Raw genomic sequence first — 26653 nt, 5'->3', positions numbered from 1 at the left:
AAACTGTGATAAAAGTGTCATGATGCAAATTGTTTTACATTAACAATATTACACTACAAAGAAAGAAAGACAAATACTTTAATGCAGCAAGAGAAAAATAAAACAAAAGCTTCCCCTGCAACTGCAAGATAAGTGTGCCATTTCAAATGCACACTTCCCCTGCTCACTAGGAGAAGTCTCCAGAGGGACCTCTCTGGAAGAGGGAGACGGGCAGCCGGGAGACACACACCCACTTTAAGGCTCTCAGGCTGCGCAGAACATTTCCCCACCCCACCCCACCCCAGGAAAACGCAGCTGTGTCACCTTGCCTCGAGAACCACTGATCACTCCCTCCTAGACTTTGCATCCTGGCTTCCCAATTAAGACTCTTTACAGTTCGCTGTATGGCACACTTTAAGCTGTAAAGGTAACATACAAAGCCAGTGAAAGAAACGCAGGCATTAATTTAAGGTATGATTAATGATTAGAAAAAATTTAATTATGCTATTTTAACCCACCAAGATAGGATAATCCCCCTTTGCCTATCCATGGAAACAGAAATAAAAAAGGAAATGGATGACTAAGTTAGAAGCTGAATAGTCTATCACCAACTACTAAAAAGGAAACTCAGAGTGATAAATGGGCAAGGATGCAATGGTGGTGCAGTTGGCACTCTCCTGAGGCTAGAAACTTCCGGAGAGCCCCGCTGCCAGCAACAGTCTGGCAAAGAGAAGTGGGAAGGATTGGTCCAGTGGCAGTGCCGATTCCACAGCATCTCTGTGAGGAGCTTTTCCTTCAATCCCCAAGAAGAACCATCTGTAGCTGCTCGTTGGATCATGCTGGTTCCTCAGTTACCTTCCAACAAATAAATCTTTGTATTTTTGAAATAAAAGAGAGAGCTCATAAGAGTAGGGGAGTACTATGAGAAACAGAAGGTATAACAATTTTTGAGTGACCCCATGTGCCATCTAGGAACCATAAGGACAATTTGCTTCCTGAAGATAATAATGATGGCAGCTGCCACGATTTGAAAGCTTGCTTCAAGGCAGGCACGGGTGTCTCACTGAATCATTTCAATAACACAGGGAGGTAGGTCTGATTATCCCATTATCCAGACGAGGAAACTGAGGTTCAGAGAGGTTAAGGCGCCTCCTCAAGCTCACACTGCTGGTAAGTGGTGGAAACGGAATTTGAATACATGTCTGTCTAACTCCATGTCCCTTACTATCACATTCTACTGTCACTTGCCATGAGTGCCAAACACCCATCACCATTTCTAGGCTCTTATAGAAAAAGCAAGTCGTCACTGGGTCTAATGGATGGCAACCCAGCACTTCAGTAGGATATTACCTTGGGTTTACCAGCTTGCTCTATGAATTCTCCTACTTGCAACCAAAGCTGCATAAATAATATTAACTGATGCCATTTTGGGAAGCATCATTAATGCCACAACAGAGGCCACACAAAATGTTTAAGAAAAAAATGAATTCAACCCACTATATCGGATGTTTTACTTGTTTACATCTATCAAACAACTGTCCCCATGAGATGCCAAGGAAAGAGCTCCCACCAACCCCAGACAGGGGGCTCTACCTCAGGCCTCACCAAGCAACACTGGCTTCTTTAAAGATCACACAGCAGTCAACATTTTATCAGCACTCAACAAACAAGTTAAGGTTTGGCTTAAATCTGAAGGTCTCTCTCCCTTTGGCATATTCTGGGATAATAGAACAAATGTCAAATCAGTACAAGATGGCATATTTACAAAATTGCACCCTGTTTTGCATAACCTAACGATGCAGCAGTTCTTAAGGATTGAACATTTCAAATCTGCTAGCAGAAGACTGCCAAATCTATGACTGTTTCATACACTTGCCAAAAGCCTATCAAATTTTGAGCAAAATGCAAAATAAATCTCCTCTACAAGTTAAATCAGTCCCTTCTGTGTGTTCCAGGCTGCCCTCTTCTCTTGGCAACAAGGCCCAGGACTTGGGCCCCACTTCTTTTGCCCTTGATCTTGTACTTCTCTCTGTGTGTATTCATAAATCCATTCCCTCCCCAGGCTTATGTCCTGCCTTATTGGCCGCCATTTGGCCTGCTCTTCCCACAGCCCTTCTTCTGCGCTATCCCCCGGTTCATTGGACCCGCTTCACAAATCCCCAGAAAACCACTCTCCTTGCTACTCATTTGTCTACCGTGCTGACCTGCCTGCTCCCCTCTGCGTCACCTATGGAGAGCATCTGTGCTCTTCCCCCAACTTCCCAATTCTTTCCCTCATGATGCAGGTAAGTGCCCTCTCCTTTTCCTAACCCCCCGTGTCTGCGTGTTACGTAACATTTTTGTGCCTCAGTTTCTGTATCAGTAAAATGGAGATAGGATACTTGTCTCAGAGGACGTGGGGGAGAATTAAACCTGATAACCCATGTAAAGAGCTTAGAATAATGTCTGGCCATAGAGGCACCTAATAAACGGAGGAAAAAAACGAATGAAATAATGAAATGGGTCTCTGTGGTTGAGGGGCGGGGGAGGAGGTTGGAACTGTAACTTCTTGGACATTCCTCTTCCCTTCTTGACACGCTCCCAAGTCATGGAATTTGTGGGGATTCGCAGTCACAATTTGGAAACCACAAGTCTTTTTCATACGTATTGGCTACTCTGTCATATTCAAGTTCATCTTTTATTACCTGTTCTCATTTATTTCTCTCCCCAAATCTTGTTTTTTGGCACTGACAAGGAATAAACCTCTGAACAATGAAAACACCAGGCACCTTGAGTGAGTGAATGAAAGTCTACCACATGTTAATATTTTTTACAGGTTTGACTACAAGACCTATGATTGAGCATATGAGAGACCATTCATCCATGTTAGTCGGGCACCCACCCCTCACGGTGGCTACAGTTGTTTGCTTATTGCTACTGGTTGTAAGGGTTGTCTCCTTGGATGTCTCATTTCTTTGCTCAAATCTGTCACCATCTCTTTCTGCTGGGAACTGATACTCCTTGCAGAAAAGACGTTTCTACCGAGCTACATGACTCATTAGCTCAGATTTGTCACCCGCTCCACTTTGGCTGCCCATTTAGAGCTTTTGGGACGAGCTCCTTGGGATCTTAGGGAGGTGAACATCTTTCCTCTTAGAGTCCCTGATATCTTTTAAAAGTGCTCCTGCCTCGCTGCTGGGCAATAGGTGGGTGATTATCTCCAAACAGCGTCTTATGGAGTCACTGCTTGTGTCACTGCGTTGGGTCTAAGCCTTGGTGCCAGGGGCCCGCATCTGTATGGCAGCTTTGAAAGAGCAGGAAAGAGTACTCCCTCTGGTTGGCTCAGCTCTGTGGGTGCAGGCCGGAGGAGCTCGAGTGCAGCACAAGCTGAACGACTGCACCCGGTGCCCCTGCCTGTTCCATTCATGTGTACAAATGGCTCCTCTAACTCCCTTCCCTCAGTGGTGAGTAGGACCTTTACTGCACAGGATGTGCTTCTCGTGATGATGTGGGTTTCTCGACATTCTTTCAAATCCAGGTCATCAACGATCTAATAATGAATTATTTTCTCATTTGAGTTTTATTAAACATTGTATTCTCTTCTAAAGGCTATAATTCTGGCTACTGTTGTATCAATAATTCTTTAGCTGAAAAACACGGACAAAAATATCAAGGCCTCATTTATTATACACTTTGGGCATTCCTGATCTTCAGTGTACTGAAAAGAGTCACTGATCCAGACTAAATATAAATCGTTTTTAAAATATTTCTTTCTGACCCACTGAAATGCACAGGGTGGTGAAAGCCTCTAAGGAATTGTCTTCTTTGTCTTTTCAAAAAGGATGGGAGAGAGAGCTGGAGGGAGGGAGGAAGGGAGAGAGAGAGAGAGAGAGAAAGAGAGAGAGAAGAAAAACAACCTGGGAAAGAGAAGTAAAAGATGGGGTCCAGAGGGGCAGCTGGGGCCTTGGAGGAAAAATAGAATCCTTGAATGTATTCTTGCCAGAGACAAAAGCACAGGCTCATTTAAAAAACAAAGGAGGGCAGCTTTATTCTAAAGCCTGCTGTGCACCAAAAATAGGCACTTAGATTCAGTTCTCCACATAGATTCAGTTCTCCACGTTTCAGAGGAAGCAACTTTACCAAGGTGGAGACAATTCCGTAAATGCCTTTGCCTCACTTTTATCCTGCCCACCTTAACTATCACCCTCCCAAATAATTCCTCCGAGTAACACATTGGGAACCTTTAGCTCCCCGGTACTGGCAGTTTTAATGTGTCCATTGCCAGCAATGAATTTTGTGCCAAGAAAACCCGACTCCTGGCGTGGAAGGATTAAACAGTCCTCGGGTGCCATCTGTGCAGTGAAGTGAAAGAGTGACTCTGTGCACCCAGTGTGCGTGTGTTGCCATTGGCAGTAGGAAGTGACTTCTATTTACATGACTACCTCATGCAGCGAACACCTAAGGGGAGAGATGAAAATGGCCACCGCAGTGGGGGGCAGAGCTGGAGAAGAGGGGGTCTGTGTGGGAAAGCGGAGGCGACAGGAAAGACTGGGGAAAGATGCAGGTTGAAATGGCAGATTAAAGTGAATTACCCTGTATGATTATAGAGGGAGGGCAGGTTGAAGAGGAAATATCCTGTTGGCTGATGTTCTTTGAGGAAGCAGATGTCAGGGTTTGGACTTGACCCTGTGCTTCTAAGAAGGTTCGAAAGACTTTTTTTGAATGGGATTTTCTAGAGGAACTTTTGACTCATCATCTACCATGTGCCAGAGTCAGGGATTAGGGTATCTGAGAAAACCCTCTGGCAATCAAATTTAAGTCTTCTAGTTGGGTCATTATCAAGAACATTCAAGCTGTAAAATGACAGCAGTGATGAAGAAGTACAACTTGTACAGCAATGTTTCCCTTCAAAAAGTTTTTCAAATTAAATTAAGAAAGGATTTAAGGTCTATACCTCATACAGGGAAATCCACAGAATGCGATGTTGAGGAAAGCCTTGAATAGCTAACAGTACTGCAGAGGGGAAGATCCAGTACGAGATAACTACTAGTTCAAGACAGAATCAAACGAGGATTAAGAGCTGTACAAGGAAAATACGGGACTCGGGATGCTACTGCAGTGGGAGGGCTGTGCAGGTTTCCTAATGGGTTGGCAACGGAGGGGAAATGACACTCCAGGCACAAAGAGCAGAGGGCAAAGCCACAAAATGGAAAGCTGCAGAAATATTCTGAGAACAGTGAGCATTCCAGACAAATTGTGCCATTGTAAGAAGGTGCCGAACACCTGGCTAAAGAGTGAGGATGGGACTTAGTTGAGTATACAGGAAACCACCGGGAAAGGGTTGTGGATAGGGGTTCATCTTCTAGCTTTGTGCGCGATAGACTGGAGTGTGGGAAGACAAGCTACGGGGGGACAAACTGGGTTATTGTTATAAAAGCAGATAGGTTACATGACAGCAGCAACACAGTTATGAGGAGGGCAGGGGTGTCTAAAGCAGCTTATGGGATGTGGAGGAGATAGAGCGGGAGAACTGAGTCCAACGTCTCAGATGGAACCTTCGCCAGACAAGGAGATAACCTGATCGGGGGACTGTTTTGTAGAGGAAGATCACTTGTGCATCACACTCTACGTATAGTTATTCTTCTATCTGGACTGAAAAACAGAGACGAAAACACACATGCAGGCACTAACACAAACTGCCACCACCACTCCTCACGCACGCATGCACACACGCACACCCACACACACCCCTTGCTAAGTAAGCAGAAAGTAACAGGTAAAACTAGAAACTTTGAGTTTTACTGTGTTTGGATCAGATGGCTTCAGAATCCATAGTAATAATGATGACATCTTACAAAAATGCACAAATCTTGCTCAGAGCAATGTATTAATATGAAGTCATGACACAGATGTGGGGAAATTATGTTCTTAAATTATTCTTGCTGTTTTTCTTTCTCGTTAATTCACGGTCCTGGGAAGAATTTTGAACATCCTTTGGAAAAGGTAAACATCAGAGATGATTTACCTTTTCAGCAGTAAGTTTCAGGGATTTTGTTTGTTTGTTTTACTAACATTACAAGTAGAAACAGGAAAGTTTTGCAAGGATCAAAGTGCTAGAAGAGTCCCTAGTACTTATGCCAGCACTTCTGGCTGCATGAGTGTGGCACCAAAGAAAATGCCCTGGCTTTGCCATGGCATCCACACCAGCACAGGGGGGGTGTTGACGACTGTGCCACCCACACCCTATTTTTAATGCCACAGGGCATCTGCGGAGCAACCTGCCCACCAGCTCTCCTATCAGACAACCAGCCTGTTGGATGCTATTCAGCAATTTGGGTTCACGGCTTTTCAGGGTACTGCCCGACTGTTCCTATCCCTTACCTGCTTTACTCAAATCTTGCATGAAAAAACTCTGCAAATTTGGCTATGAGTAAGAAAATTAGAGGCTTGTATATAAATCTTACTTATGATAATATCATAAGAAATTTTAATATATAGCTAAAGGTTGACAGAGTCTTCTGGGCTCTAAAGGAATATGTTGAATGTGACGTTTTCTAAACTGAAATTTTTATAATTAAAGTAATTATCTGATGTTGCTTTGTATTTCCAAATGAATGCATATTGTGACCTATATAGCATACGATAAAGGCTGTAATTATGCAGAATATAGTAGGGGAAGCTATTGGAGTATCTCTAAACCACCTGTGTTATTTCTTTTTAACAAGAATTTTGTTGGAAATAAAAAAATATATTTTCTAGAATAGATACACTTAAAAAGGTTCTTAAACCACTTATAAATAGGTTATAAAATGGGTATATTCCTTATCTCTTACCTTGTAATGGCTAAGGTTGTCTTCTGGAGTTGGGAGACCCATGTAACGTTCTGTGTACACTGAATCTGTGATGGAAAAAAGAAAAAAGCTTAATTCATACAATAACTTTTCTTCCTTTTATTGAGTTACTTTACATGTTTTCATATGTTTTAACTTACGTATAGAAACATAGTGTTACCCTCAGAAGTATCTCCTCCAGATCATTTTTATTTGGCTTGCTAATGTAGCCAGAGATGCTAATTCCCAGAACCCCACTCAGAAATCATACCTTTCCATACTCAGCCCTAAGCCATTCCCACTCAGCCCTCATGATGGAGACAGAGGGAGATCAAATTAGATGATCTAAAATCCAATCAATAATCCACCTGCAGAAAAGTCAAATATGAAGTGCTAAGAGGTAAAAGTCTTTATGTTATCATGTGACCTTCTCAAAGAATTTTAATTAGGAAGTCACTTAATGCCTCAATTGTCCATTTTTTTTTGGTGCTGACAGAAGTATATGCCCTAGTTTACAATAATCCATTTCCTTTTGGAAACCCCTAACAATGTTCAATGACTAGTTGTTTACTTAGTCATATTTTATTTTTTTTGGCAGGTTGAGATTCACTATAATGAAAAGAAAGAATTCAGTTATCATTTATTTTCTGTATGTCCCCATATTGGCTCAGCTATTCCATCATAATGCAAGTTAAACATTTGTTTTCTCTCACTTCGTGGTTAGGCTTCAATTTTTGTGTTATAACAGTTGAGCATTGTGAAACAGATTACATTAATATCAGTCTGTTGAAATGACATAAGCTCTTTTATCTATAAATATGGTGGAAAAAAACAGGTTGCATAATTGGTTTGGTTATTTTAGATAGTTAAACATATTTTTGCCCAATTAAAAAAAATTAAATCATACATTGTATATGTATGCTCTAGAATATCAGTGAGAAAATTTATTGTGGCCAAATTCCAATATAACTTAAGAATTCTGACATAACTGTTTTGAAAGTTGTCCCCTTATGTGACCAGATTACAGTAAATAAATACAAGAATATTATATTGCCATTGTGCTATATAGGATAATGGCTTTAGTTTCACTGTAATTGCACAGGTGTTTTAATATTGACTTCATTAATTCTGTAAATGGATACATTATCTAAATTCAACATTCTAATTTTTTTTAATGACTAGTGTAAAAAATTAAAAACGACACTGAGGAGTGTTGTTCCACATGTATTCTTCATGCTATTTCTATGAAAATCAAAATATTTTCCTCCAAAATGAGTTAACAGTGATACTTTATTATTTTGATTAAAACCAATACAGACAATATGTAATTTTATATATTTAGAGAATACTAATATAAAAATGTAATATTTAAAGACTACTTTAAAATAAGATCTTCATAATATGATCACATCTTTTTAAACTTTAACATTTAAATATTAACAACTTAGGTGGTACATTTGATGGGGGGAAAACGGCCCTTAAAAGCAAAGTAAATTTTTCCCCAAATAGCTGCAGACTTCAATTCTGCTTGTCTCAGAACACCATGCCCCTTTCTTATTTATGCTAACCAGGTTTACATGGGTAAGAAGATCCAAAATTTTAAAAATAACATTTAAAAGAATTATGCATAACTACATAATGCAATTGTAAACTTTTAGAAATATGCCTTGAAATACTATTATGTGCTCCTTTTATCCTATCTTTGAGTGAAATTGTTCAAATCTGTACATACATAAGAACTCTAGAAAAATCCTATGTATTAGGTTGATCTATATATATTTAATGAAGTTCTCTTCTTATCATTACATATTTTTATATTTTTTAAATTCACAATGATTGTTTTTATTATTTTATTGACCACCAGAGGTCTCCAAAAACAAGCCATCCAACAGAACAATTAATATCAAACAGAAAATATTATGTGAAAACAAATCCATTGTATATAGAACAAATGATAACTATGCCCTCTGATTTTTTTTTAACAGATAGCAGTGAATTTTTTACATTGGCTTCTCTTGATTGGGAGAGACTTTTAAAGAGGGCTTTCCACAGGATTGGTACTACCACACATCAGGACATAAAATATTTAATGAGCTTATGCATCATCAGTGATTCTATCCTTACACTACACAGAGGGCTGGAGATGGGTCAGAAGAGGCACAGGAAAGCCATTCATTTCCTCCCCACATCTGACTCTTCCCTCCTGCCTAGTCTTTCCCTGCTCACTCACTCCCCCTTAGGAATTATAGCCTTAGAGGTGTATGATGCCTTATAGGAATAATATTTTCTCAACGATGAAGAGCATATTCTGGCTCTTAGTAGCTTTCACCTACTAAGAGAGAGTGAGGGGAAAAAAAAAAACAACCCTGGGAATTCCACTGTCCCTACTCTCTTCCCACCCAAATCCCTACTTATATTTGACATGGAACTAAAGGGAAAGAGATACCCACTGCTCTTATTCTGCTAATACGGGAAGCCCCCAAATCAGAGTAAAGGCAAGGAAGAATTTATCTGCAGAAATGTAGCACTGGGGCTGTTTTGAAATTTAGAAAACAGAATTTGTTGATAAGAAACTAAACCTGTGATAAAATATAACACCACTCAGCCTTGCACAATAGCAGAATAAATGAGATTGTCTTATTATAGGTATCCAAAAAGAACCTCTAAGATGAATCAGCCTATTATTCACTGTAGAAACACTGAAACTCAGAAAGGAATGGCTCTGTTACTAGCATTTTTAAGGTCAACACTCTGTATTTCCTCATACCTGACAGCAATTACATACCATAGTATTCCCACCGGGACACAGGCGCCACGGCTATTCCACACTTGAACACGCCACTTCCCGATCCCAGGACCATTGAGGTTACGTACCCTCCATATGACTAAGGAATGGAAACAGTTATTTTTATGGAGGTAAAAGAATAAGGACATATGGTAAGCGAGTCGCAGTTTCCACATTTCTCACATCTTTATATACTGTGCCTCTTTAGAGATAGAAAGCATGGTATAGGAGGCTTAAATTGGCCTTAATTGGACAGTATCTGAAGACTACACTTTCAGAGGCCTCATCCCTTTTCTTGGTAAAATGTAAGGGGAAAAGCGTGGAAAATTTATTGACCTTGGTGACTGGGTAGCACTAAAGAAAAAAACAAAAAACAATAAATACAAAATCTTTACTGACTGACTCATGAAAACAAGTCTCTCTCCCTCCTTCCCCTCCCTCTCGTCCCGTCCCTCCCTCCCTCTTTCCTTCCTCCACTCTTGCTCTCCTTTCCTCAGGAACTTTCCTCATCATAATAAACAAAGGTGTTTAAAGCCTGGCTCAGCGGAGGCTCTGGAGGGTTATCGCCCAGAGATCTAAGACTCGATAGACATGACTTTCCTCCAAATATTTACATACAAAACATAAATTAACCTGCCCAGGGTTATATTCACTAAGGAATGCATACAGATTCATCTGTCGAACAACTACTCACCCAGCCCCAAATTGCAATTCGTTCGTTGTCCACAAATCCCATATTTGAAAATTGTCTAAAACACATAGAAGTTCACAAATCAGGATTGCCCTGTGCATAGAAAGCTAAGACACTGCACAAATATGAAAGCCGGCCATTTATTCTCTATTTCATTCTATTAGAAACTAAGATGAATTACTGCCAGCAGTCAAATAAACACCTGAGATAAATATCTATCATTTTAACTTAAGATCCAGATGAACAAGGTTTACTTTTGTTGGAGTCCATAAAAATTGTGTGTGTGTGTATGATTCACAGAAAACAAACGCTGGCAGTTTTTTTTTTCACAGCTTTATATAAAAATTTGCAGCCCAGATGCACTTTTCTTTACATAATTGAATTTAAATCTCTCCAGATGTTTTTCAGTTTGAGAGTCTGCCCCTGCAATAGGGAGAGATAAGGGCATGAAGAATATCTGAGCAGGGCTTAGAGATGTCTCTGGGCCCCCTACCTAAGAACTTAAACACCATTCTCTAAATAAATCCCTTCTTATGCTGGGTGTTGATTAGTTAGCTCAGCACCATTAAATAGAAAGCAATTTTTCCTTGACGGATTATGAAGTCTTTTTCTCACTAAGCTGTGTTCAGAATTGGAATCCAGGTAAAGAAATGAGAAAAATGTTTTATGCACCTATTTCTTAATCGTAGCCTTACATCAAAAGGAAATTTTTTTACTTAAAAAAATCTAGCACATGAGACTTTTTGTGGGGGCTTAGGCGGCGCTTGTATTGACCTGTATGTGACTGAGAGTCTTATGTTTTCAATTGTTGATATACGTCCTAGGCTGCTCTAAGTTAAACAGTATTAGAAAAAATGAGAAATAGTTTTCAACTCATTATCTTTTCCATGTAAACTTTGTAAAATTGAAGAATGCACACATACAGAACTGTGCTTCCAATTATTAATGTGCAATGATAAACTTTTACAAAGTATACATATCCTTGAAACCACAACCTGTGCATACTATCACAAGCCTCTAGGCCGTTTTCCTTTTTGCAAAAGGACAAAATGAAATGTTTTTAATTATTTGATTCCACAAAAATATCAAGTGAATTTGTGCCTGATTTTGATCTTCATATAAATTGGACCATGTAAGATGTACACTTTTGTGTCTGGTTTCTTTCATTCAACGGTGTGTTTGTAAGATTCATCCATGTTGCGCATAGTTCTTTTTAGTTTTGAAATTGTGTTCCATTGTATAGTTACAGTGCATCTCATTACTTTTTAAATCAGGTTTGTATATTGTGGGTACTCAGTTCTGTAATTTTTGGGGTTTCTTTGGTCAGATATGAGAGGCCTTAGAAACTATGCCCTCTCTCACGGAGGACCAGTCTGGATAGAGAAAAATTTATTTTTAAAATACCAAATCCTCACTCTTAAACAAATTTATCCTCTGTCTAATCTAAATCTCTATTTTTAATTGTTAGCTAATCACTAACTTTGGTACAAGAGAATTTCATCCACCCAGGGATAATTAACAAATTGTCTCCTTTTTAGTTATCACTTTTCTTTTTTCTTGCATTTTTTTCCATCTATTTAATAATTCATGGATCTTTCTGCATTTTCTCATCTATGGTTTCACAACATTATTTTAAACCACCCCACCATCCCTACTATCATGGTTCTCCAGACACCCCTGCAGTTGGTTACAGAAACTCAAAGTTAACATTTCCCATTTACCACTTGAAATTAATTAAAGTTAAGCTTCAGAGCGAAACTGGATGCCAACCCTGATTCACCTTGGCAAGTTACCTAACCTAAGAGCCTACATTTCCATGCCTGAAATAGGGGTAGGAACACCCACCTCCTAGGGCTTCAGTGACAATGCCTGCAGGTAAAACACTTCCCACAGTATGTGCACATTACGGGGTAACCATTATTCATGATTAAAAATCTCTCTTAAGCCAGATCACGTCTATTTATACTCCCATAAGTGGAGAGCACAAGAATGAGATGTGATTCCATACTTAACGAAGCCCTTGTAAGTGTGACAATTTTCCCAAAATAGAAGAGTCGCCCCCATCCAGACTGTAGGAGCCACTCCAAGGACCTCATAGTTGTCACCCCTACAAAGTAAATGTACGCTAAACTCCCCAGCTTATCCCTGACCGTAAAGGATGGGCTTGCTTGTTTGGTCAGATGTTTACTCAGTTTGTCCACATTTTTGATGAATTTCAAGTCTCTGTTCTTAGAAGGTTGTAACACATATGCCAACTTTCTTTCTAGAGTCACATACAGAGAGGCATGTAGGAAATGCTTTTTTTTTTTTGAACTTTATATAAATCTATAATGTCATATATTTTTATGTAAACATAATATCTTCACTAAAAACCTACCACAAAAATGTGAGATTACAAATTCATCCCAGGACACTTTCAATTCTTTTTTATACTTTACAATTTTAAAATATAAATTGAGGGGGAAAAAAATCAGATAACCTTTGAATTCATCTCCTAGTCACTCACCTGGCTGCTTCGATTTGATCTTCAACTTCAAATGTTCCCAGTCTTCTGTTGATTGCGTGCATGATCTTATCTCCTTGGTAACCACTTCCTCTGCCGTCAAAGCTAGCTACTATAATGTTTTCTGTGCTTGCAAGGTAAGTGGCCCAGTTGAGTCTGAAGACAGCATCTGCTTTTTGACTACAGGGGCCTGCATATCTATGAAAAATCCCAAATTGTTAGCTTTCATGGTTTTCTTGAATCAAATGAAGAGAAGAGTGCTTGCATTTCTCTTCCCTGAGGATAAGAAGTGTGCATCCTTCCCGATCATGAGCCTGAAATTGTGCCAGCCCCTGGGGTGTACAGAATGAGTCCTCTAAAACTTAGCACCTCGACTGTAATGGTTGGGTGTTTCCTTCAAAGATGTGCATCAGTTTTATCTTTGAAGATTGCTAACAAATATACATTTCACAGGCCAACATTTTTACAGTATCATATTATCTTGGAAATCTAAGAAATAATTTCTCTAATAGTTGGGATAGGAGCATTGTGTTATGAAAAAATGATGACATTAAATGCAGCTTTGAATACATCTTTCCATGTCAGCTTACAAATACTCCTAGACTACAAATTTATTTTCTAGGTTGTAACTTTTTTAAGGACTTTGCTGCATCATATGCTTTGCATTTCCCATAGTACCTAGTACAGAGTTGCTCACACTAAGATTCCATAAATCATTGTGGAATGGACCAAAGTACAAATGAACACTATTATTTAAAACTTCAAAGATGAAAGAAATAGATTGTATTGGAAAACAGGTATGTTGTTTGGCATTCTACTTACTATTAATAACAAGTTTAATGGCCTTGTATCTGCAATCTTCACAGTTTACAATCTACCCTACACATAGCTATGTGTGCAATCTCCATTAAGCCCTCTCATTTCTGTTTGTTATTAACGAAAAGCACCTTATAGCTCATTGCATTTCATTTAATTATGTCATCTGTGCACCATCCACAGGACTCTTGGTCACAGACTTTCTCTAATAACTGTTCCCTCCCCACCCCATCTCTCTGACTCATTTGATCACTGTACCCCCCCATAGGACTGGACAAGTCCTGACTGAATGCCTTTGCTAATGTTTTCCTCCCTCTTCTTAGGGCAGTCAAAAGAACTTTAATTTTAAAGAAAATATTGCATTATTTTAATTTTAAACTAAATATGGCAATATTCTAACTTTAAGCAGGAGAATGACTTCATGCATTTTTGGGGGCGCGTAAACATTTTTTAACAACATGTGAGATGCCTTGGGACTCTCAACGATATTTATTCTGGTAGATTAAAAGCTTGCCTTAATATTAAGTATGTATGAAGTTACCTAACTCCAAGATTAAACAAGATTTTTTAAAAATATAAAACAAAGATTTAGACATCAAAAAAAAGGAGAAAAATAACTAAACAAAAACAGATGCTTAATTTACCTTTTTTTTTTTTACCTTTCCTAATGAAGGGTGGGGGTGGAACCTAATCATTACTTAGTGGGAACTCAAAGAAGATAAAAATATCATTCTTTTCTAATGGATGCTTTTTTAGTATTAGAGCTAAAACCTAAAACAAGTTAGTGTTGCTAATGAATTTGACTTTATTAAGTCAAAATTAGTCTTAATGAAATAAAAGCACATCTGGAAGTTTAAAATACCTATCTTTCCCTTTCTTTGTGCTTTTATGCTTAGTTTTTATGGAACTTAGAATATAATGGAACAAAGTTGTGTCTGACACTAATGTCTGTGTCCATTCCCGCCCCCAACCTTTTTTTTTTTTTGCCAGTAACAACAGAAAAATTACGTTCCTAAGCTTCAGTTTCTCTTCCTTATAATGGGCCAATAGAAGTTACCACATGGGTTTGTTATGTGAATAAAATAAGGCAAATTATGCTAAGCACCTGGCACATGGCAGGCACCCAGCACATTTGTTAGTTTGTTTTTAATAAAGGAAATGATGCAAGCTAGGACAGGAAGAGTATGACATTGTGGCATTACGGATGAGACCAGGGCAATTGCAGAAGGATTGAAGTATAGAGCATTCCTAATAATTGTCAGAAATATTTCACAAAGCTTCATGTTTAGAGTTCACATGAGTTCGCATCCACTGTTCAAAGACTTGGGATTTCAGAACTTTCTCTAAGACTTGAAGAAGTTTGGATCGTAATGAACACTCTCCTCTATAACTTCTCTTCACCAAAAAGGGGAACAGAAAATACCACACAGGCAGCAAAATTTCAGGAACTAAAGGAAGAGAAACTGAGGCAGCCAATGGGAGCTGGAGGCAGGGAACTATGAAGACTGTTAATACCCATCTCTTGCTTGTTAAAATGTCCAGGAGGTAAGGATGAAAATGTGGACTTGAGAATTCCTTTGGAATTCCCTTGGAATTCAGAGAAACAAAAAACAAAACAAAACAAACAAAAAAAAAACATATACCATTATGACAGAAGAGGAGTATCAACCCTCTCTATTAAGATGTGAGAAAACACAGACTAGGGTTTATGATTACAGAATGGAAGGAGGAAATAGTAGATAGCGATTCAGGAAGAAAGAAGGGATGCATTTTGGCCCTATTTTTCAATAAGCTGCAATGGGCAAAAAATATATGACTCCAACACTTCAAAATTGCTCCCTCGTCTTGAATACTTACACTTCCAATAGCAGAGGATATTTCTTAGATTGATCGAAATGCGGAGGCAAGATCATCTGATACCAAAATTCTAAACAAACAGAAAGATTAATTAGTAAGTGAAGAACAATTATTAGTGCAAGATTTTGTTCTTTATCTCTGTCAGTGATGAGTCATGTCTAGAATTTAACAATATGTTAAATGAGAATAGAAAAAGAAAGTGATCTGCTTGCATTCAGCATATTTTTAAAATATGAAGACATCTTTCAGGTTGAAATACTAGTTAATGTTAGAACAATAAAGTTGTTTCTAATGTATCTATTAAATACATTGGTGCCTCATAAAATAAAAGTGCATCTTAGGATTTCTAATGTTTTGTTTTTATGATTCTGTTCTTTGGCATCTGATCTACTTATCTAGTTTGTTTATGGCTTATGTTCTAAGTTTTCCTCCAAAATGTTTTCCTCTTCTTGAATTTCCTTGAAGCTGTTTAGGATTTTTAGTTGGCCCCAACTCTATTTTAAAATTCTGATTTAATAACATTTTTGTAATTCTTATCGCCATCCCAGACCGCAGAGCTGAGTTCCCATTTTCAGCTCTGTGTTTCACAGAAGGAAATCGGGTTTACATGGAGCAAACTGTTGTGCACATTCTGTATGATCTTCCACGGGTCTGTGTGATTCTCTGCGCTTGATTTAACATCAGTTCAATAAAATTCGTCTCTAAATAATGAGTCAGTTCCCTTTGCTTCTAAATTAAAGATGAGTTACGCTAATAAATCTTAAAAAAAGAAAGTTTCCCCACATTTTAATAAAATTATTTCTAGTTCCAGTAGATTTAAACTGTAGGCAAAAGAAAAAAAAATTCCTTATCTCTAGAGCTATTTCTTCCTAACATTTATCTTCCTTTTTTTTTTATTTGTTACAATTATTTTACTTAAAGAGAAAAGAAAGATTTAGGAGTAAAATATATAGATAGATTTCCCTTCAATTTGTATTTTGTTGATTATTGTTATGCCTTCTGATTAAATGTGCTTGTTTAGAACAAAAATTCGTCTCTATTATAATTTGAATAGAATGTCAAAATATCAGGTGACCGTGATGTTTTTAATGAACATGCCAAACCCACCATTTGATCTCTGCTTTGTTTGACTTAGCACTAGTTGATCAGAAGGCATTTTAGTTGCACTGTTTTGAAGATGCACACTCTTTTCTTTGGGGTTTCTTTTACTCCCATAGTCCTGCCTTCCCTGCTCCCTGCTCCCTGACTCCCTTCATGCCCTCCTTTCTGCAGTTTGAATGGTTATAACCAGTCGGACTCCCTATCAAGTTATCCATCTCATCATGGGGCTTCCCTGACCCTAAAACCTTCAGAGCTCCCCACTGTTTACCAACTGAAATAGAAGTCACATCTCAGTATTCAATGGCTTCTGCACCAGGCTTTCAACGTTAGCTCTGGAAAACTCTAAGCTCTTGCCACTCAAGTGTGGCTCAAGGGCCAGCAGCACTGGCACCACCTAGAAGCTTTCTGCACCCTTGGAATCCAGGACTCACCCTGACCTGCTGGGTCAGAATGTGCACGTTAACGAGGTCCCAGGTGACTCACATGCGAAATCCGTTTGAGTGGCACTGCTCTAAGCTGTTTTTCAGAAGTACCCTACTCTTTCCAGTGCTCTTCCTGACATTTAAAATTAGATGCACTGAATATTTTATATTCTCCTAAATTAAAAAAAATATCTAAAATAAATAAATCCTAATGGGTTCCTCCCTCCCCTATAAGCTGTTACCCCTTAGTGGAAAAAATAAAAAATAAAAGCAAAGAAAGAAAGAAAGAAGATTTTTTAGTTGAAGAAACCCATTGTTCTTAGTGGTCTCCGAATATAATCTGTGATCAGGCTGCCAGGCCGGGGACTAGACTAACTATGGGAGGAGAGGAAGGAGGAGGGTTTAGGAAAAATTCAAAATTTCTCTCCAGAGACTGACACTAATTTATAGCCAACACTATTTTTTTTATACAATCATCTCAGATAATTTTGATCTCTTTAGGTTAAAGGTAAAATATGTTAGGATTATCATTAAGTTAAATGCACAATTAGTACTTACTAGTAAAATGCCAGAGTTCCTAAGGGGATAAAACTGAACTAGCAATAGTGTATTTTCTCCAAATACCTTTCCTCTTGACAGAATAAATTTTACATAGAATGGTACTGTATTTTAAGACAAAGGAATGTGACAGAATATTTCATGAAAAATAGCCTTCTAAATTAGATTTATATATAATATAAAGTGCATATTTTCAGATCAAATGATCACATATGTTATATTTTATTTGTTTTTTCATGACAAGTACTATTCCAGGAGGAATTTAACTTACTTGTTTCATTCAAAATAATAAAGTCCAGTTTTTTGGAGGGCATTTGGACATTCTGCAGCATTTTATCCAAAGCCGAGTTGTCTTCCAGGACTCTCAGTTCTAAACAAATGCAGGAGACAGCAGTAATTCATTACAGTGTGATGAATTTGGCTTCTGCAACGCAGTAATGAGCAAACACAAAATTCACTGATGGGACTACACATACTTCAGGTTCTAAGCCTTGTATTCGAGACATTGTCAAGACACTCTAAAGCCAAGGAGAATCACACAAGGCTAGGCACTTGCACTAGTCACATGCACCTTCCTAAAAGCAAAGAGAGGGTAAAATATGAGAAAATACCTGTATCATTTGAGCTGTGGTGCAGGGTATAGAGGGGGAGACCAGGGCCTGTTAACATAATCAGGGAAAAACATGTTTTAGATGACTATTTAAAAAAAAAAAAACAACAGGATATATGTCTTTTCAAAAATATCATTTGTTGCCATTTAACTTTGATGGAACACATACTTAATATCATTATGGATAAGAAGCTTAAGAAATGTTAGCTGCTTTTCTTCCCCCCCCCCCCTTAAAATAATTACAATTTGAGTGTAAGAAGTATTACTGGGAAGGCCCGGGGCTTAGTAGAATGAAGTGGGAAATGAACGTCTGCCCTGCTAGGTGCCTTGGGCACCTTCTCATCTCTGAGCCCAATATCCTCATCAGGGAGGTGAAGTGCAGCTGCCATCCTTCCCCAAGTCTGAATCTGGGATCCCGGATGACCACAGGGTTGCTGAGGCCCTGCCCTCCCGCGGCAGCCCGGAGCCCTGGAGCCGGCCTCCTGGGAGGGGCGGGTTTCCCCTGCTGCTCCCACTCCGGAGTCCCGGAGCCAGGCGGCACATCTGCACGGTGCCTGACTTGGATAAGCGATTCCTTTCTGGCATGCGAAAGTGTTTTTCTCACAAGCCCATATCGTCACTATTTATCCCAACTGTGGTAGTTGCAGAGTGGAAGGTAATGTATAGAAAAGCTATTTTGTGAGCAATTTAATTTTGATGCATTTGGATGATAATATTAATTTCTACACTTGATTGGAACCACAGTGCAGGCACTATACAGACCTGGGTTTGAATCCTGGCTTACTTGCTGTGTGACTTACGACAACATATCTATGCTTCCGTTTCCTCACATATAAAATGAAGATAATAATCTCTACTTTATAGAGCTTTCTTAAAGATTAAACAAGATCATGAATATAAAGCTTTTAATGCAGTGCCTAGTATAAAAGCATGTACCCAAAAAACAATGTCTAAAAGCAGCCATAGTAAAGAACTGTAAAGGAACATAACAATGAAGAAGATTCAGATAACTGGTTTGAAAACCTTTTTTTTTTTTTTGCTATTGGCAGTTCTTTTTAGAATATCCAGATTCTTTCTTTCATTTTGAGGAGTAACCTAGGGCACTGTTTCAAAGGGAGGGCTTGGGAGGCAGAGGCCTGTGTCTGAATCCTATTGTGCCTATAACTAGCTGTGTGATCTGCATAAGTCACTTTGCCTCTCCCTGCCAGGGTCCTTCATTCATAATAAATAATAGTGACAGAAGATAGAGCAGTGGCATGTTGGGTGACAGGCACCAGCCACATACATACATTGTCTCATTTAAAGGGGCAAGTGCATAAAATAATAATTTAAAACCCTGTAATATGTGTGTATTTAAGGAGGAAGTGCTCCTGTTATGCATAAGGGTTGTGTGTCTGTGTGTGTGTGCACGCGTGCACGTGTATGTTCAGTCTAAAGTAAACTATACAAGTCTTTCAGTTAGGAGGGGAAGAAAAGGTAGTTTAAACTCACCACTTAAATGTGAGTGGAGACAAGAGGACTATAGTGATTTTAAGAACTCCTCAAGTTCAAAAGGAAAGGAAGGAACCGCTTCAGATAGACAGACGTGGGAGTCACAGCGACTACTGCCCCCTCCCAGGCAGCTCAGACTCACCTGAACATCTCAGCTGATAATACTTTGCCTCCTTACTAAATGACACAGAATAGTACTGACACCGTTCTGGATCCAGCTCACAAGTCAGGCATGTCACTTTTGTGTAGTCATTAAGTTGGATTCTGTAAAACCAACAGTGGAAATTAAGTGCTTGATGAAAGGATAAATGAAAGGAAGGAATTGAATAATGCCATATTCTAGTTTCAAAGATAGCAGAATGCCAAAGCAATTCTCAAAATGCTTTCTTTTAATGTGAACTACATACATTGCATTAAAAATAACCTCAAACCTCCCATTGTTTGGAAATATCACAAAACATCTAATAAAGCCATTCTCTTTTGTTGGCATGCAGAGTGATTTATGAAGGAATAAAAGTGCTCAAGAGCAATTCCAGTTTAAGATTAGTTAGGACAAGGCAAAAAAACAAAGTCCAGAAATTGTTTATCAGCTAAAAAGACTCAAGTCAGCAATGTGACAGAACTCTTACTTATAAAGATTTCTTCCTCCTGGCATTCCTTTATATTCATTACTAATGTAGTATCTAGAAGGAAAACAAATGAAATACACATTAATTATGATTTCTTGAAAAGTTGGACACATGCCATTGAACTCCAACACGAAGCCCAGAGTGCACACAGTGCGTGGTCGTCTGTCATTGCTCCCTGCCCCTCACCACCCCCTAGAAGCCATTTTTCTCCATCATCTATCTATACAGAAGAGATTTTCTATATATTAAGAGAAATCATACATTTTTTTTAACAGACTGAAATATATGAAACCAGAGAGTTCTTCCTTAATTAAAGTGACACGTAAAAACTCAAAAGAAGCCTTTTGTAAGAAAAATGTAACTGGACAACTAGCCTGAAATTAAGACACCATTTATCAATCCCGTTTTCTGCATTTTCTGTCTTATAACATAAGCTACCAGATGGCAGGAGCCCCATCTTCCTGAGAGCGGCAGAGCCACTTCTAAAGAGGGTCTTCAAAAACTACTTCGGGCAGTGGCAGAATTCCTCTGTGGTGAGACCAATAAGGATCATAAAAGTGCCCAAGATTCTAATGAAAAATAACACTCTCTTTTCCACTAACTCATTTGTGGCAGTTGACAGCTTCTGCAAAGCTTTCCATTTTCCAAAGAGTAAGGCCGAGACATGGACAGATAAAATTGCCTTTCTAAGCCTTTCAAAAAATCCGTGCCAGCTGAAATTTTACAAAATGCCCGACTGCTAGTTCAGCATTCCACCACGACGTTCAAGTAAAAGAGGCTTCAGCTCTTGTAATGTAAAGCAGGTAAGAGCAAGAGGTAGCGCTGCTTGGTGGCATGGTATCAAATCTGCTAAGCATATGTGAAAATCATTAAGGCTTCCGTATGTTAAAAAGAAAAAAGTATTGAACACATTCCAAAGAGACTACTCTTCATTTGTAGGAGATTTTTCCCTACTTCTGGGCAAAGAGGGCATGATTATAACAAGCAGGTTTATATCCCATCAATTATTAGGATGCTCACAGATAATCGCTGGTAAGAGCTTCTATCCCGATGACTTCCCAAGCTCCTGCTGTAATAAATGTGCAGTCCTGACAGGGGTTTAAAGAAAGGGATTTATTAGACTTTCCTTCTAATCAAAGTTAAGCAGAAGATTAAATCATTTATATCAGAAATTCAAATAACCTCGGGTTTTCTTGTTGGGACTCCCCAGCCCGTTCCACCTTACCACATATACCACTGAGGAATCTGAATTAGTCTGATTGTTTGCACACACTGATCAACTTTACCAAATGATTTCCACTTCAAGTTAGTTTCAAAAAAAAAAAAAAAAAAGGTCAACCTGAAATAAATTATGTAAGAATACTCACGTCTTGTTCTATTTGGAAATAGCAAATGTGTTTGTAACCCTCTTCATTGCTGATGATCTTGTAGAAGCTGTTACCGTCAGAGGTAAAATGAGGTTCTGAAGGCCTGAACTAGAAAATAGTAGATAACAAAAAAAGCATTAAAGCACATTAGTCTCATCTCAGTACCAACTTTAGTTTTAGAAAGTCCTCCCCAACACCTATGCTCAAAAATCCATGCTTCAATTTACTTGCTGAATGAAACTAGAAAAGGAAAATTCTCTTTCTATAAAATGTGCACAAAAAGACCAAGCTCACAGGTAAATTTTGCAAGGAGTAAACACGAGAATGCACATAAAGAGGCTTATAGAGAACACCCAATAAACAGAAGTGGTTACTGTTCTTTGGGGCACCTGCTCTCTACAGAGGATAACTATGACGTCTGGTTCTAAGTGCCTGAAAAATAACATTATCCTTTCAGTTTCAATGAGTAAATTTCCTCAATGTCTTCAATGTGCATTCTTGAAACAGACGTTATTTTTGACTGTCTCAGGTTGGAGGTGGTTTGGAATTTGGGGACATTTCTTTCCTGTTTTTTTTTATACATATTTCTTTTTGAAAGTCAGAGTCAGGCAGTATTTAACCATTTCTGGACCAGATACCATAAGTAATGTCTGTTGTATATTTCATACAGAAACACTTATACAGTTATTTTCATTATAAGCCTTTTCATTGTGTTAAGCATGGTCAATAATTTACAAAAAAAAAATTTTGTATAGAAATATAGACCAAAATTTCCATTTGTTTACAGTTCAATAAAAGATAACACTCAGAACATAACGCAGTTTAAGTAGAAGAGCGTCTACCCCAGCCTGAAAGGAATATGTTGCTTTATGATTTCGATTTCCTAGCTACATTTGAGAGCAGGTAGGAGATGGTCTTTTAAAATTGTTGGTACACTTCGCCCTCGATGTTTCCTCTCTCATCAGCTCCCATTTTGGGAAAGAAGAAAAATGCTTCCCTCTTCTATTTAGTGATTTAAAGCAAATTCATTTATGGAGCAAGCTGAGGCGTGCGGTACACTTGGTGTTCTCATTACAGAGCTCCGAAACACATTCCCCTCTCTAGACCTGTGTTCACAGCCTTATCTTTTTAATACATTTCCCTGTTTCCCCTGGATGGAGTTGTGCCTAGTAGAAATGTGTGAAAAGTGGCATCTGTCTGGTTAAATACAGAGAGGAAAAAACATATTTTTTTCAAAGAGTCGTGAGGAAGTGTAGCATGTCTCTTGCCATGGAGGAAACCACTTTTCATGTTGGCAAACCTCTCCCCTCTGCCCAATCAATGCCTGAAGAAAAAGGACGTGTGAATGCTGCCGGAGCTCCGAGCCCAGCTGGACGAGGTCGTCTTCCTGGACTGGGCGCCTTACCTCTACCACCCAAGAGATGTGAAATCTTTACATTTTTTTTGAGTCACTTTGTTTCCCTTGAAAAGGGGGCTTAATGGAAGTGGTCATAAAAATTAGGTGAGATTTATTCCTCATCTTCTATGCGAGCTGTCGTGATGGCTGGAGTTCCCTCATCAGCTCGCTTCATGCCATGGTCTTGCAGCAATGTGGTTGGTTCTTACGCGCATTATGTACTTAACGCGGTAGGATCGAGAAGCAGGAGTCTCTGAGGGTCACCATGCTTTCCTGGATAAAGCTCTGCATCTGGTTGCCTGATAAAATGTGAACCCACATGAGTATGATTTCCCCCTAAGAAAGGTGCACAGTGAGTTTGGTGGGGTTGCTGCTGAGTGCCTGTAGGACGTAGTCACACGTCCGCAGGCATTTGTGCAGGCTGGGGACAGAAACCGTGTTTTCTGCCTTTAACACACATAACTTCAAAGATGAGGTCAACAAGCACATTCAATATCTTGGCCAACATTCAGCAGTGGCTGCTTTTTAACTTGCTGGGAGCTACAACTTGCCTAGAGTATGTGTTTTGTTTTGTCTGCTCTGCTCTTGATTTTCCACGTGTTCCCTTACTTTTTCCAACTGCTTATGTTATATGTTCTCCATGGAAAGATATCTCTACAGGGAGCATTTAAACATTTTGAGAACTAGGTCAATTAATATTGCTATTAATAACGAATCACACAGAGCCCAAGTTGGGAGTAGCTACATATTAAATAGCTGAGTAGCTGACCCATCATCCATAAAATCCCGTTAAGTCTTAACTCTTACCCTTCCAACCCAGCCGGTAGTACTCGTTTCAATGTGCTGCCGTGCCTAGGAAGGGAAAGATTCAATGACAGCATTTCAAAGAGAAGTAGATGATACAATCGATTCTTTAGCCATAAGTTGCGGTAATATAAACAAAATTGTACTTGTAATAAAATACTTGAAAAGTACTCATTCATATATTTTTCTTCATGTTAATATTTTTCATGTAATTACATTATAGATCATTTACCTCTCTTGCTTAGAGCTCTGCCCCGGGTCCACACCCACACGCTGTCCAGGAAGCATGTTTTAAATCCAACATGCACAGAACTGAAGAGAATTTCCTTCTCTTTCCTCCATCCCACCTGCCTGTTCTATTCCTTCATTCTTCTCCTAGTTAGTGGCACCTATTCACCCAAGCCAGAGACCTGAGGGTCATTCTAGATGCCTGCACTTTCCCCAGTCCCCTCCCTCTGCCCCTGTGGCCTAGTTGGTTGACTTCTCTGCCCATCTCCACCGACACTGCCTTCGTCTGTGTGCTCGCACGTTTCCCTTGGTCCTCTGCCACCACCTCTTTGTTGGAGATCTGGCTGCTACTCTCTCCTTCTGGTCTACTCTCCACCCTGCTTAGTCCCCGGCTGACCTCATGTGGCAACAGACAGTTCTATCTCATTACGATACTCTCCTACTTAAAACCTTCAAACAGCTCCCCACTTCTTATGAGGTAAGTCCACACTCCTGGAACAGCATCCAAGCCTTCACCTGGGCCTCTAGCCTCTGTCCCCCCACTGTGTTTCCCCCAACTCACAGTCCCTGCATGTCCCAAGCCCTTTCCAAGGGCTGCCCTTGCATAGCCCTCTACTCGTGGAGGCCTCTAGCATTTATCTGCCCAGCACCCTCGACTTGTCCCAGACTGCTCTATAGCTCCCATGTCATCTCCTTGCCAACGTGCCTGTCTCCAGTAGAGGGGATCATCTTCTTTTGCCCTACATTCCCTTTGTGCCTTGATTAAGCCCTTTCATGGCACAACCCTGACATTATGGAGACTTGATTGGCAGGAAGCCAAGAGCTGGGTTTTGCAGTTTGAGTTCTGGCTGTGTCCTATGACCTGAACAAACTCCTCAAACTCGTTGACCCTCAGTATCCACAGTGCCTGACATACTGCAAGTGTTCAATAAATGGCAGCTATTAGGATTTATTTTCATAATGGTATTCCCTACTAGAACAGAAACATTTTGGGGACAGGCATGTTGTCTAACTCAGTTTTTAATATCCATAGCTTACACAGAGCTTGGAACATATTAGGCATTCAAGTTTTGTTGCACAAATAAATGAATAAGCGAATGAAAATACATGGAGCTCAAGCTCTCTGAGGCACAAATCTGCCCTGTGCCCAGCCAGATGGGAGCAGGGAGAGGAGATGTGTAAGCACAGGGCCCGTGACCAGAAAAGGAGGCTTGTAATGGTGTCCTTGGCATATACCAGCAAACCTCTTCCAGGCTCTACCCCTCCTGAGACTGCAGGCTCCCAAAGGGGCGGTAACTTCGATTCCCCACTCTGGCTAGCCCTGTGGTTTCCTGGCTAGAAACTCCCCCGCAACTCAAAGTTGGAGTAACACTGAATTGGCCTCAGTGCTGGCAACCTCTCAGACTGGTACTTATTTAAAGCTGTTTCCTGCTTAAAGACAGTCACAGTAATGATAATGGGTTTGTGGCCTCTTGATATTTGTTTCTTTTGACATGTACTCAGACAGTCATTCCCCACCCCATATATGTTCTCTATGCAAACACAGTTCCTTGACCTTGCAGCTGCTGGTCCTCTCTGATTTTCTAAATATGGACATCGGATTCTATCTCCTGGGTTTCCAGTCACTGTCTCTCCCCTTCCCAAGGGACAGTGTCCATAACTAAAACAGCGGGGGTAGGGAGTGAGGGTGGAATAGAAGCACCGCGGGATGGCAGGTATCTGACAGCCAAGGCTTGCTGCCTCAGGTCACAGAGTCAAGAAGAAGAGAGACTCAAACCTAATTTCCTGATTCCCAGTCTTTACTGTCCCTGACTGTATAGAGCCCTCCAATCACATGTTGCTTTAGAAGCAGAACCCCCTCCTCGCAATTCAGTCTTACCACTAAGCAATTCCATCTTCCATTGGAATCATCATAGTCACAAATATCCATGACCGAATAGTTCTGAATCCTCCTGAGCCACTGCAGAGAAATCCTTTCTGGTGTTACCCATGTCACATCACACAAGTAGTGATCCCTGGAAGGAAGGAAGGAAGGAAGGAAGGAAGGAAGGAAGGAAGGAAGGAAGGAAGGGAGAAAGGAAGGAAGGAAGGAGAGAGAGAGAGAGAATATTAATATGACTATTGCCAGGCCTTGGTAAAAAAAGACATTCTACTCAGTGAAAAGAAATCCATCTTAATGTGAAGTAGAATTTTAAATGGTTAATAAAACCATTTAATACCATAATAGTTTACGTTTTCTTAAAGCTTAAAGTATAATTTAATTTTGAGTGGAAATTAAAATATATCCATCAGGAAAAGCAGCACCAACACCCTAGGGTGGCTTAACATACGTGACTCAAACCATGTGCTCAGGCTTTATCAATCCTCCACTCAGCCTTTGCGGGTGCCAGGGAGTCAAGGGTGATGTTTCCCCGTCTCCTTTCTCCTGTCTTAAGGGAAAGCACAGTGAGGCCGTGGACACTGGGGGGCTGAAATGTGAGTATTTCTGGTAATTTGACGTGCTTCTCCAGAAAATTCTTCCTATTAGGGTGAAATTACAGCTGACCTTTTTCTCAACTTCACTTTCAAATGGGTAAAAAAAAAAAAATTGACTCACACCTCCTCAAC

General features: G+C 39.6%; 1 protein-coding gene across 1 annotated transcript in view; it reads right to left on the bottom strand.

Moving 5' to 3' along the window:
* DPP4 (dipeptidyl peptidase 4) overlaps nucleotides 1-26653 on the bottom strand; it is an 80590-nt gene that overhangs the window by 6921 nt on the left and 47016 nt on the right. Inside the window, exons 11-23 of the mRNA XM_045560163.1 lie at nucleotides 25926-26061; nucleotides 23822-23866; nucleotides 21619-21726; nucleotides 21272-21339; nucleotides 20252-20305; nucleotides 19765-19886; nucleotides 18133-18180; nucleotides 17793-17891; nucleotides 15441-15510; nucleotides 12771-12965; nucleotides 10268-10322; nucleotides 9574-9673; nucleotides 6792-6856 (exon numbers count right to left, since the gene is read on the bottom strand). Of these exons, the coding sequence (XP_045416119.1) occupies nucleotides 6792-6856; nucleotides 9574-9673; nucleotides 10268-10322; nucleotides 12771-12965; nucleotides 15441-15510; nucleotides 17793-17891; nucleotides 18133-18180; nucleotides 19765-19886; nucleotides 20252-20305; nucleotides 21272-21339; nucleotides 21619-21726; nucleotides 23822-23866; nucleotides 25926-26061 (1165 nt within the window). The remainder of the gene's footprint in view (nucleotides 1-6791; nucleotides 6857-9573; nucleotides 9674-10267; nucleotides 10323-12770; nucleotides 12966-15440; nucleotides 15511-17792; nucleotides 17892-18132; nucleotides 18181-19764; nucleotides 19887-20251; nucleotides 20306-21271; nucleotides 21340-21618; nucleotides 21727-23821; nucleotides 23867-25925; nucleotides 26062-26653) is intronic.

Source organism: Lemur catta, chromosome 8 (genome assembly GCF_020740605.2).
Source record: "Lemur catta isolate mLemCat1 chromosome 8, mLemCat1.pri, whole genome shotgun sequence".
NCBI classification, from domain to species: Eukaryota; Metazoa; Chordata; class Mammalia; order Primates; family Lemuridae; genus Lemur; species Lemur catta.
Note: the sequence above shows the minus strand (reverse complement) of the source record. Positions and strands in the feature narration are given on the sequence as shown.